At 38.2% G+C, this 13928-nt stretch overlaps 1 protein-coding gene across 1 annotated transcript; it reads left to right on the forward strand.

Annotated features, from left to right (window-relative positions):
- Window positions 1-9589: 9589 nt before the first annotated feature.
- Window positions 9590-13700, forward strand: LOC104460529 (TBC1 domain family member 30-like). Its single transcript, XM_010085719.1, is given in 3 exon segments — window positions 9590-9913; window positions 13119-13624; window positions 13626-13700. Coding segments are annotated over 3 exon segments (810 nt in total). The 5' UTR covers window positions 9590-9684.
- Window positions 13701-13928: the final 228 nt, after the last annotated feature.

Genomic DNA, 13928 nt, shown 5'->3' on the forward strand with positions numbered 1-13928 from the left:
CGCTCGGTGGGACCGCACCAGAGCAGCTGCACAGCGACCGCCCGGCAAACGGCAGCAAAACAACAACGGGGCAACTTCAAACCACAGCCCGAAGGAATTCGCGAAATTTTAATATGGACCGGTCCTGGGGTGGTATCGCACTCTGGTTTGAACAAACACACTTCCACAGTCTTCCATCAAAAAAGGCAAAATTGTTACTTTGGCCGAAGCTTTGGACTGTGGTTTGCTTTCTTTCTTTTCTTTCTTTCATTTTTTTTTTTTCTTTTTTAAGTTGAGAGGGTTTGGGGAGGCTCTAGGTTTTCGCATTACCTGCTATAGCATGTGACAAGCAAAATGGAACTGCTTCATCAGAAGAAGGCTCATCTAAAATATGCTTTCATTCTGCAATCAAGGCGGCATCTCAGCAGAGCCTTAATGAAGTCAAACAGGTTTTGCATGCCCGGGATCTTAAACTGTTTAAACAGTGCAAATACTTGATTTGAAATGCCCTCTAAACTATAAAATAGTACTAAATTTTGTCATATACTGAACATTTTTAATACATTTTACATACTCACAGTGATTTCTCAAGTCCCTCACTCCCATAGGTTCATACTTTTAATTACTGCAAAGAAAAACCTTTAAAACATTAATCCTGAAGACTCTCAACCTACAATGCAAACAAACATTCTAATACAGTGACTTTTAAACCAGTCTTACTCTTATCCTACCACCTTTTAATATCCTGTATTGAGAGTACCTGTAATTATAAATGTCATCACAAAATCTTTAAATAGTTTAAATTACAGTTGTCTGAAAAATATTTACAATCTGGGAATCCCTTCAATGTTGTTGGCCTGCATTTTAAAGTCTAATCCTGCAAATTTATCTGAATAGTTTGCAAACAGGAAACATCACAATAAAGTGGAAGTACCAGTCCCTTTAAAAATAAAGGCATGCAGAACTGTCATCCAGTTTGTGGTTTGTCTTCTTTAAATCAGATGGTCACCAGGTAGTGGTGGAATTTCCCAGCTCCTAAGGAGCTCATGCTGGATGGACCTGTCCTGAACAAAGGTCTCTCACTTAACCAAGAGGAGACTGTGAAAGGAAATAAAGTTTTTAAAATGTTCCTAAGACCTCTTTCCTTAGTGTAACTCTTACCAGAGAAAGGATCAAATAACACATAGAGGCTGCTTTTCTAGTAATTTGAAATGTGGCCAGTGAGCCACCAAGGAGAGGCTTGCTCTGCCCTTTCACTTCTTGCAAACTTCCTATAAACAAGTAACAGACACAGAGGCTGAGGTTTGAAATGCTGCAAATTTCAAAATATAACTACTCACAAAACCAAAGAAATTCAAGTCAGTTCTGAAGAAAGTCATAAGAATGATAAATGACTTCAGAAAAAGATACATTGGTGGATTTTTTTTTTTAAATAAGGTGTTGGTTAGTAGAAAGAAAACAACAATTTATAAATAAATAAAGCAATCTTATGAGGATGTAAGAATCAATTATATTCTTCAGCAATCAGATCAGAAGAACAGTCCTGAATAGCAAGACATACTTTGAATAAATACCCCTGTGTTATCAGATCTGCTTAAATTAGGAACAAGAGTGCAAGACAATAGCTTAAGAGAACCCACTCAAGGACAGAATAGGAATGTTACTGTTGCTACTTTAACTCTCCATGGATTCTAGAGAAAATAGGGATGTTTGGAGAATCATTGCAGAAATGTACGGAGAATGCGCATTGCTGCTGTTCTTTCTGCTTTAATGCTGGCAGGTACTGCCATATCCTCCAAAACCATTTTGTGAAAGCAAACAGGGTTTAGCTGTGCAGTTATCAGTGAAGTTGCAGTCATGTACTCTAGTGATGCTTTAGCACTGACAAGTCCAGAATTACCAGAGGGGACGGACAAAATGCCATTTATAATTGAAATGTCACCACTGCAGATTAACAGCTTGAGGCAGAGCGCAGATTAATCACTCAAGACACATAGGGCAGAGTAAGGGGAAAAGCGAGTTTATTCCCCTTTTCTTATTAACTAGTTTCTGACCCAATGGAGAGGCAATGCTTCCATGCTCTGCTAGGCCCTTGGCTGTTTTGCTAAGTTATAACTAGTATGCCAGTTAATGCTTTTTTTCTTCCCACTCTGTCAAGTTAACTTCAACTGCACATTCATTTCAATTCATTGCAAAACATAAATTAACTGTATTCCATATTCCTACATACTGAGATTTTTCACCTTTTATTCTCACTTTGAGTATCAAAATCTGCCTCTGATCTCAGTTTCACCTTGATATAAACTTAGATTTAACTGCCTTCTTCAGCCTTACACAGGTGAACTCCTTCAAAACCAGTGACAGCCTAACTGCCATGCTTCATTATCATCACATCATCTCAGACATGCCAACAAACCAGAGAACAGATAGACCAAACCTTTGATATAAATTGGGATTACTATATTGACAGCAGCCCAGCCATCCTCATTTATACTGGCTGCATCATTTCATGGGATGTGGAAGTACTCACACCTTCACAGGACGTAACAGAAGTCCATGGGCAACTACAAAGCTACCAATCCTTTTGCTTCCAGCAGTAGATTTTGGACATCTAACTAATTATTTTGAGTCACAGGGCAGACAAATATTTCTAAGCCCCAAATAGGTATTTCACATTCGTACATCAGCATAGGCTGGCATAGCAGAAACAATGGGACTGCTAAGAGTCACTGCACACACAGACATCAGTTATGCACACGCAATACAAGAGCAGCAGATCATGTTAGACCTAGCACTGTCAGGCCTGCTGGCACAATTATCCTTTTCCCAACAAGAAATCTTGTAGGCCTTTAATTAGCCTCAGAAACATTAAACATAGTAAGCGGGGTCAGATAAATGCCAACTTGTTTGCAAGTAACCTGCCAGTCACACACAATGCTGCTAATTAGGTGGGAGATATTTACAATGTTAAGCTCGAAGTAACACAACAATAACATATTAACACAGCACCTACAAAAAAAAAAAAAACAAAAAACCCACAAAACAACTCAAGTTGAGCACTAGACCTACCTACTAGAAAGATATCTGAACAATGGCAATGCCGTAAAGGTCATTCCCTTTGTACTTAGCATTGCAGGTACTCTGTTATCACAAAATCTCCAGCAATGTTTAACCAAGTATGGATAATATAAAATACCACATTACCATAAATTAAAAGATGAAGTTGCTGTTCTTTTTACTGAGATGGCATTATAACACCAAAAATGTTTTCCTTTCCCTCAATACGCACTTACCTGTTGAAGTTACTTCTGCATGTGATTTTGTGGTAACCATTGTGTTTGTCCATACCTCTAAATGCTGTGAAGTGTCTCATTATTCACTCTGTAAGAATAAGTCCTTGATGTTTAAAAGCAATGGACTGAGGTGGCTCTTATCCACTGCAGTTTTACTGACTGGACTGTGAAGGATGAAAGTATGCATAAAGATCTGGCAAAAGCCCTATGCAGGAGTTCCACAAGAGGAAGCCCATACCACAGTTGTTACATGGAGACTGAAAGCATAGCTTATTTAGGTAATTATTCCACAAACTCGTTGGTTGATTTAATTCTTGACATGCATATTCAAAATCCCAGGTGAGGTACCGCATTAACCAATTAAGGCCCTTTACATAAACCTCATGAAGAACTGGCACAGGATTCCATATTAAAGCGTGTACATGCACGTGAACAAGAAAATAATTTAAATGATGGCTCAGCTACACAATCTCGATTCTACTGTCAGTTTCATAGGTATTGGTCAATTTGCAGCTTTTATTTAATCATGTACATAAAATCCTCCAATTTAACTTCTATCAAATTCAGCAGAACATGGGTTGACTTCAGTGGGTACTGAACCAGGCACTGTGGATCTCTAGTTTTACAGATGTTATTTCATTGACTCAATTAGGCTACTAGCGATTATGAAGTGCAGAGCAAATTCCTCATGAGACCTCTGCATGGAAGTGAAGGATGTTTTTGAATAGCAAATTATTTTTAGGATACTTTCCTCCCCTGCACAGATTTCAAGTCCATATTGATTCTCACAATAGTAATAGTACTCAACCATCCTCTTTGGAGGACTCTCTTAACTAGTGTAATTTGCAAGACTTATTAAAGTTAACTTACCCAGCAGATTTCCCTGAAAATGAATACTGAAGTGGTTTGTGTCCTAATGCTCAAAAGCAAATAACTCAGAAGCAAGATGTTGTCATCCAGATAAAACTTTTCATTAACAACAGATTAACCAGCTCTTTCATGCTGTACTTGATTCTTATCAAACTCCACTTACAGATAAGTACATTTTATTGATTAAAAACAATCAAAGATAAACTCATTCCTACTTAAACAATGCCTGAAGTGAAAACTAATAAGGGCCAAGCCTTGCACTTTTCAGCAGCATCCTGCAAGGATGAAAAATCATTTTGCAATCAAGAATGAACCAAAATCATGTAGTTTACAGGTGGTAAAAACAAGGCAGAAAATTTATATAGCTTATAATTGAAATTCTCCCAGAGCTCTATATGTGTATTATGACTGTTGGGAGAATGAATAAACACCGGCTGCTGTCACCTCCTAGAGCTGTAGCCATCGTAACTCTATGGATAGGAAACAGTCAGAGAAGTAGCTGGTATAGAAAATATACTTAGGTAGCAGTACCAGAAATGTGAACTCTGCTTATGAGTAACTGGAATTTAAGGCATCTGAAGGATCAAGGAAGCTTCAATAAATTTCCAAAATCCTCTGAAGAGGACTACTGAAGGCCATTCAGTTCCCTCTCTTCTTATGGACAGTTTTATGAGGTCAAAATGGAGTAAACCTAACTGTCTTTTTTGTCACTTACTAATGTAAGAAACCCTAGAACTAAGAAGAAAGCAAGGAAAGATGTCAGGGTTCATTTGATTAAAATGTCTAATGGTAAATAACTTCAGTTTCTTCTTAAGACTTGCCTCTTCACACTGTCACTTCTAAAAGGGAATCTCAGAAGTTCTCACTGGGCAAGAAGAGCAGAACTACAAAATGAACAACTCCTGACCCTAAGTTTTGGATGCTGATTGTTTACATAGAGGGAGCAAACAACCAACAGAGTGAGCAGCCCTCTAACAGAGCAAATTTCAGCATTTCAGTTTATTTTCCACATCAAGTAACACTCCAGAGGAAGGTTACTTAATCCTCAGCACCAACAGAGGCAAGACAGAGCAGAGGTTTTTAAACACTAGGCACAAAAAAGAGCACGCACACAACATCTGCTGCATTTAACTCCTCACAACAAGCACATTTCAATTTGACTTGGATGAATCCAGTGATTTCAGTGTGACTATATCTACCATCCCCAAGATAAAGAACAGAATGTGGTTCTGCAAAGAGAACTGGATAGCACCTAGTTCTCAACTCACGCAAAGCCAGATATGTGAGTATGAAAGGTGAGGCATGGAATGATTGGTATGAAATCTTCACTGCCAACTTGGTGTCCTTGATTTAAGCATTTGCAGCCATCCAGGCAGAGCACAGGATCAGAGATGCCAGAGCTCACTGCTGGACTGGAGCAATTTGGAGCTTCCTGGGTGCTCATTCTGGGCACACGAGTGTCTTGCAAAACCCCTTTCCATCACCAGGGCTGGATCAGTGGTAGTGGATTCAGTGAACTGGGAACCTTGGGGATCTAAGGAAGAGAAATTTTTTGATATACAGATATATTGATATATACCTACATACACAGACACTACCTAATTATATTTACATAAAGACACCAAAGGAAAAAAGAGTAAAGTAGAACACTATCAAGGAAATGTGAAGGTGGATTACACATGACCCAAGCTCACCAAACCTCCAGAGACCTGAAGTGACAGCTGGGCCACCCTCCCTTTGACACACTTGATCCCTCCATGTGTGAAAGCACATGAAAAGTCAGATCACAAGAAACATCTCGAGATCATAATGAAAACGTGCATCATAGGCTCCTTCATACCATTAGCATGGACAGGCAGAGAGCACCAAAAAATCATCTAGCATCATCAGAAAGTCCTGTGCTTGAACTACATAACCAGTTTCTAACTGCAGCAAGCTTTAAGGTTGTGCTTTCAAATAACAGAAATGTATGTTAAATATCTTATCAAAAATCTAATTAAATAGTAAATATTTACTATTGATTCTAACACTGTCTGGAACCCAAATAATAGCAGCCACCCTGTTTCTACCTTTCTTTTTGTTATCACACTTTCTAACAGTAAAATAGTAACTTTCTAACACTTCAAGAATATATTTAAATTTTAAAAGAATAAACACTATAGAAAGCTAGAGAAAGGGGATTATTATCACAGTAACTTTGATTTTCCTTCTCAGTGCCAGTTAAAATCTATAGATATTTGTATTCTATCTTTGGAACCTGCATTAACAGTGTTGGACGTGTCTATAATTCTGCACATGAACAAGAATAATCACATATACCTCTGGTCCCAGGTGTGCAGTAAAATCCAATGTTACAGGAAATGCATTCAGTCAGTTAACCATTATGAGCATTTTTAATTATCTTTAAATCAACAATTATTCCTATAAGGTCCTCTGAACAATTTTTTCAATAAAAAACTAATTTACTACTCACAAATTAATTAGTATGAGATAAAATTAGTTGCATCTTTTTAAATGAGATTTTGCAACCAAGGTCAAGGGAAGTAAACATCTACTTCAAGTTCTAAAAGCCATTGCTTTTGGATTATGAAGTATTCTCAATTTTTTTTTGCCTCAAGGAAATGAAGAATTGCTTCCATTGTGTGATGGAAGAAAAGATTTAAAAATATGGCACTTCAGACTTCAGTGGATAATCAAATGAAAAACACTCACAGACAATGTTTTTGACAGGAGTTTGTTCAATTAAAGAAAGACAAGTTTTTACACAAACCCAATCATGGCAATAAATTTCAGAACCTACAGTACTGTTAGGAAATATGTGTGTCAGTCCTAGGAAATGGCTCGACTGCTAATATTCCTCAGCAACCTGCAAGCCAAAGGGGGACCTCTAACATTTAAGAGTAAGGCAGTCATACCACTCCAATAGTGCCACCTGCTGCGGATTTGAAAAGTACAGTCTGCAGATCCAAGTAATTCAATTTAAAGAAGACTGAACAATTGACTGATTTAAACAGAAGTAATAATTGTGTGTGTATGCATGACACTACAGATTTTTATTTTTTAACCTAAACAGGCTAGGGGTACAGAGGAAGTTGTTCCACTATGGCATAAGAACAGAAGCCACAGATAATCCATTTCCAAGTTTATGTCAGCTGCATAATAACAAGGATTAGTTACATCAGCTCACTACACTTCAAAACCAAAATTAACCCTATGTACTTTGTGATACCACATAGATTACACCTGCAGCTCATTTTATGAATCATATCCTGGTTGAAAATTATTCACAAAACACACGTGTGTGTATAGACACACACATGCCTTTACAGCAAAGTATACCCACAAACCTATATACTCACAAACATATATATACACACCTCTTGAGCCGGAATCAAGATGCATGTTCACAAGCTTTCCCTGAAAAGGAAACAAACTGCAATGTATATAGGATTGTGTCAGGAAAACAAAAGCTAATCCTGTTCCTGGTTCCACCACTCTGCTCTACCACCTGGACTCATTCCCTTCATTTCACTGGGCACCTGATTTCTTCTCCCAGTTTCTCGTTTTGCCGCTTACCCATACAACCGTTTGGGAAGAGACTGCCTTGTATAACCCACTTGTGTAACTAAGTGTGATGGCTTTTCCATGATCATGAGGGAATGGCATCGTACAAATAAACAATAATAATAGTAATTTATCATCAGATACAAACTCATTATACTTTAAATGCTCTTCTAATGAGAAGTTAAGTGTACATGTTTTAAGACAGAGCCTACATTTCACATTCAAGGATGCTGTTCTGGTAATTCTTTCTGCAACACATACGCTGCACAAGTCACTTTCACAGGAGGTCAGTGAGTCAAATGGTGTGACTGGAATTTTAAAAAGATTGGGTAATTTTTATGACCATTAATAATGTTTGTATTGAATGCCAGCTCAAACTGTAATAGGGTTAATTAAATCTCCTGCCCCAACGTATACACCAACAGCCTGAAGGTCCAAAGGAGGACTCCATGTGCCAACAACTCGGAACACTAAACAAGGCAACTGAGGTGCTCCTTTCTGCAGAGCACTAGGTGTTTGTCACTACTGAAGGCGGAATATCAAAGCAGACCTACCAAAGCCACAATACATCAGAACAACTTGAACATGACAAGTGCTTTTTCCAGGGTCAAGGGAGAAGCTAACTTGAAGGGTATCCCCTGTGTTTGACAAAGTACTGTGTTTACTGTGCTTTCCCTGGCTAAGGCGGAAAAAGGCTGCAGCTGAGGGAGGCAACACGATTTGCAAAACACAAACATATTGGGAAAGCAAAGCAATTATTAAAAAGTGAATTACAGCAGACTTACACATGTGAGTCTGCTGAGCCTTACCAGGAAACTCTATGCATTGCATAACTAGAGTCATCACCTGCATATGCACAACTTCCAAAGGGATTCCCAAGATCTGCGGGATTGGAGTCTGATTCAGTAAATCATTTATGATGCAAATCTTCACACAATTTCTGCCAGTACCTTGAAAAATACAGCACACCAGCATTCTTTCCACACACTGCCTTTTTAGGCCTGTTTTCATGCAATGTTTTTCACTGCAAGAAACCTAGCAGATGCACAGTTATATTAAAACCACTGTTTAACTGCATGATTTTTTCACATACTACTCACTTGGGCCCTTGCAATAGTCTCAGACAGACCTATTTCAGGGACAAAAACTTGCTATTCATAGTCCAGACATTGTCTTGTACTTTATTTGATATGACCAAAAGCCATTTATTTTTAAAATTTTTGCCTGATTATTAGATAATACTATAACATGCATAGTAAGTTTTAAGATGTGGCTACCATGCATTTGAAGAGTTTCTTCAGCTTTCAGTGAGGAAATGATTACTTTCACAGTTCATTTTATAGAAAGGCAGAAAAATTACATGAGTCAGAGTAAGGCATTCCCATCTCCAGCCTCCCGATTCCAAGCCTTTGGCATATACTATTTTGACTCTGCACCCAGGCCTGAATACTTTTAACACATTCTTCAAAGGCAGCAATAAGCACACAATTATCAAGGGTTTCAAGAACCAGCAGCAAGAATGGAACTGCATGCAAGTTAAGAAACGGCAGGTGGAGGGGAAAAGATGCAAAATACGTGGAAAGAAACCTGAAGAAACATTTCCCTGGTCAAACTACTGTCCTGGAGAGGTCACCATGACAGCATCCCTTTAAGAATTAATATTGCTCCATAAACCAGTATTACCCAGCCCTTTGTGCACCTGACTGTGTTCAATGAGGTTTTGTATTTCACTGTTTTTTTTGGCAAAGCTTCATATGCTCACAACCTTAAGTCAACATTAAATCCAACTATCCAGTTATAATCATGAACTCTGTATGCAATAGCTCCAGACGCCCTGTATGAAAACAAGCTGAGTGAAATCCACTTCACAGTAGACCACACAACTTATGAAAGAAGTCACTGCACTTGGAAGAAACTTACTTCTACATTTAGGAAGATTTCAGATGTTCCATACTTGGTTTGCTTTTTTGCCAACACAATGAAGGAAATGTCCTGCTTTTGCATGACTTTTTCTTCCTTGTTGGAACAGATGGTGAAGGCTTACAAATACATGACTGGTATTTTTTCAGTGACTCATACCTCTGAGCAACAGGCTTCAGATCGTGATAAGCAGCCAACCAAGATGGATGTAAGCTTACTTGAGGAGCAGTATGACCATATAAAACAGAAGCAAAAACTGCAGTCACACATTATTGTATTTAAAACAGGTATGTTTATATTTATAAGAAACAATACAAATGTAGATGTAAAGACTATTGCTTTAAATCCTGAGTAACTCCTGGCTTTGTTCTTTTTATGCTCAGCTTCAGGAGAGGTACAGTGTAAATTGCTTTTCTGTCATTTTGGTTTTTTATTCATGTCACTGAAAGGTGGTTTTATGTTTACATCAATTAGCTTCATGGCAGCGAAACCCTAACATGAATTTGAAACAGATGAATGTATTTGAGATAAGGTTTTACAGGGTTTATGTCAGTAAAGTAGAATTCTAAACATAAATGGTAACTCTTGCAGGAGCCATGTACTTCACGTCTATCAGTGAATCTGTGCAACGTATTCTGTGACACTTCTGCTCTCTTGAATGCTAACATCAAAACAAGCAATTCTGCATCTTCTGCCTCTTTTTCCTTTCTAATTTATCTGTGTGAAGAAATGTGCGCTACAAGACTACAGGAACCAATAGCAAATATCAAGTGACTAGCACAAGTTGGGTTTTTGTTAAAGAATAACTTATACTAAGAGTCATAGTGGGTAACTAAGATACAAGCTTTGAACAAAAGATCCCATTTTGAAAGTGTTTGCCAGAGTCATGAAATTGTGGACCTTTAAACAGAACTTAAGATTCTCTAACTTCTCTAGGTTTTTGACTGGTGGATTAGTAATAACTGAGAAGTCACCTGAAAACAACTTTCTTCTGTTCCTTCCCCAATCCACACAGCCACATTCATGATTCTGCATGTTCCTGATTATTTGAGAAAAAAGGAGCATGACAAGATTTGAAAGTCACCAGCTATGGAATAATACAGCACTGCCTTCATTATTTATTGACTAAGAAGCTGAAAAAAGAGTATTTACTTTAGGAATTAAATGGGAGCATTCAGCACATGCAATCAGAACAGAATAAACACCGGGGCTCTGACTGCAGAAATCTCTTCCAAAAATTTCACAAGCTAACTTGAAATATGATTAACTTTTGTCACTCCAGAACTTTAAAAGTATCTATCTATGTTGACAACATAAGAAAAGGCCAAATGGCAACAAGGCAATTATGCACAATCTGGAAAAACAAACAAACAAAACAAACCCAGACCAAAGATCTGTCTAATTAAAGCTTTCTTTACAAGTTTAGAGAGTTCTGAATGTGTGCCCATTCAACACAGAGTGGTTCAGGACTGTCACATTTCTATACAAGATCACTGCTCAATTTTGTGTGCCGCACCTGTAGCCAAGGAATCAAATCAAATCTGAACTCAAAACCAGTCCAGACTATTAAAATTAGACTAGATTTATTACTTTGAAGTCTCTCATCAACTCAAGCCACATCGTAATTCTTCTGATGACCAGTTCATAAGGTTGAAGATAAAACCTGATGTTGCCTATCAATGCCAGTTCAGCCAAGAGTGCAGTTACATCCACAAGAACATGCAGAGCTGCATCACCTCAGAATCTCTCAGTTCCTTCTCCTGTGCTTTTTCTCTCACACATGCAGAGCAAACCCTAATTTCTGTAGCTTGGGGCTATAGTGTGCTGTTCTGCAGAACATAGAGGGATCTATTTTGCAAGTGAACTGTTTGCAGCCACTAAGATCAGCTTTATCTACTGGATAAAGTCCAGTCATAACTTTGATTCTCACTGTTCCATGAGAAAGAACTGTGTGTTCTTATGTCTGTGACTGGTTTCACCCTAGGAAATTCTGTTAGCACACTTCACTGTACAGACATATGCACAAACATATCTATATTTCTAAGCTCTGCATGTGCTCTAGACTCCTTTCTCCTGGTGACACTGCAGCAGAGTGGAAGATGTGACCTGACAGAGTTCTCGCTCCCAGAGCCATGCTGCAAAGCAGCTCTTATCAGATCAATGCTACGTGGCCAAACCAGGGAGCAGAAAAAAAATCTGTGCTGGTGTTATTGCTTCACCAGTGGGAGCCAAAGACAGCAGTGAAAGCCTCTCCTTAGCTGAAGCCACGTTGTACAGGTTCATTTACTGCCAGTAAATCAGCTGTGTCTGACATCTTCAAGTATTTCCTTGTAAAGATGGTATGAAAGACAGTTATAAAGGGGGTGCAATGCTGTTAGTTTTTTTAAAGGCAGCATACTATTCGAACTAGCTTCACTTCAAATTCAGGGCTACAATTCTTTTAAAATGGCTATGCAGCTATTCTGTTTCAGAATATAATCAGCACTCTTGTACGTCTACTTTTTTCACTTTAATATGCTTCATAACTCATATTGCAACAGACACAGTTCCTGTAACTCAACCCTGTAAGTAAGATCAGCATTCTGCACAACTCCTACTTCAAACTATACTTACACTAACTGAAGCATATTTCATTAATACTTACAACGTCAACAGCACTGTTTATCTTTAGAGTAATAGTTCAGTTTCTACTCATTTTCAAGGCACAGAAAGGCAGTCATGTTCAGTAATTTGATGCCTACTACGTGTAATTAAAGTAGCATTATCATTTCTGTGCCTAATATCATACTTTTCTAACAGTAACTTTCACACTGACCAGATTCTCTCCCACTGTTACAGCTACTCTATACCATTCATGGAGCAAGCATATTTTTCCTCTAAGTGATCACTCAGGCAACACTAGCGTGATAAACTATTTACTTTACACCATTTATACTGACTACAATAGTAAAATTGCAGTAAAATATTAAAATACAAGCCTGTATGTTAATGACCCTTCATTAAGAAAGAAATTCACAACTTTGTTTCATCTAGAAGCAGTCACAGTATTTTTAAGTTGTGAATATAAATTTCAAACTGTATCAAACAGAACATTTTTGTCTTCCAAATCACAGCACCTACCAACACATGGAGCAAGTCCCTGCTCACCTTAAGAATTTTGCTTACAAGCAATTAATTACTGAAAGTCAATTCTCACTCTGTGTTGTTAATGAGACTTGGAGTACTGGCTAGGTCAATATTAACTTGACAGATCTCCATTTTCACTTGACTAACCTTAGAGTACCATTTATGTCCTACTAACTGAAAAACCGAGTATGAAATATTTATACTCCATCACCTGGCATCAAAAGAAGTTGTGCTACTCTAAGCCACGGATGGGAAGAGTACAGATAAACTCATCTGTTAAAGCTCTTCAGTTGAGTTTATGCCACAGAAATTACACCCTTAATTTTTGACACTGGAATAACACGCATATACGCATTTCTCTTGTAGGTGAACATGAATCTGTTCTCCCAGAATCAATGGTTAATGCTGTCTTAATTAATAAAAAAGCTAGAAGATCAAAGTCATTTACAGAACATGTTCCTGTCAGACAGGTCAGACTGGACATGACCAGCAGTGGCAACATACAAGACAACTCACCATGGCGTACGCACCTCGGAATTCACCGCCTGGCGCAAGCTCCTTGTCAAGGAGTTCCCTGGGATCTCTCCCACTGCAAGAACGGATCATGCAGTCTGGACAATCAGAGACTGATTTCAAAGGGAAACGGCACACTGCAACACAAGGAATTAGAAGCAGCAAGTGAACTATCTGCCCTCAGCCAACTGGGAAGTTCAAGCACGTTGAACAGTTTCAGCAAAGAGAACAGCAGCAACATTTCAAGCACCTGCCAAAAGCTTCCTCCAAAATCAGCTACTTCAGCAGTTTGGACACATCACCATATTTCTACAAAATCCATGCCAGCCTGCAACAAACTGAACTTTTACCCTTTCCCTAATAAAAAGGGGCCCAGAATTTCTGAAGCAGCAAGGAGGCTTGGATTATATGTCTCGCAATGAAAACATTCAGTAATACATAAAACTTAGTCAAAAACTTGACTAAAACTTAAAGTAGCAAAATAATCTTCCAAGTTACACTGATCGACCTGCTGAGGGTCTAGTACTTTTATAGACCAAGGAAGATCGTTATTATATAATCTGTTGGTTTACAGTAGAGTGTAAAATGAGATGTTCTTATTAAGATGCTGGGCTGCAATGACAGATACTCACTACTGTTATTTGAAATATGAGAGCAATTTTT

The sequence above is a fragment of the Pterocles gutturalis genome, unplaced genomic scaffold (assembly GCF_000699245.1).
Source record: "Pterocles gutturalis isolate BGI_N339 unplaced genomic scaffold, ASM69924v1 scaffold21020, whole genome shotgun sequence".
NCBI lineage: Eukaryota > Metazoa > Chordata > Aves > Pterocliformes > Pteroclidae > Pterocles > Pterocles gutturalis.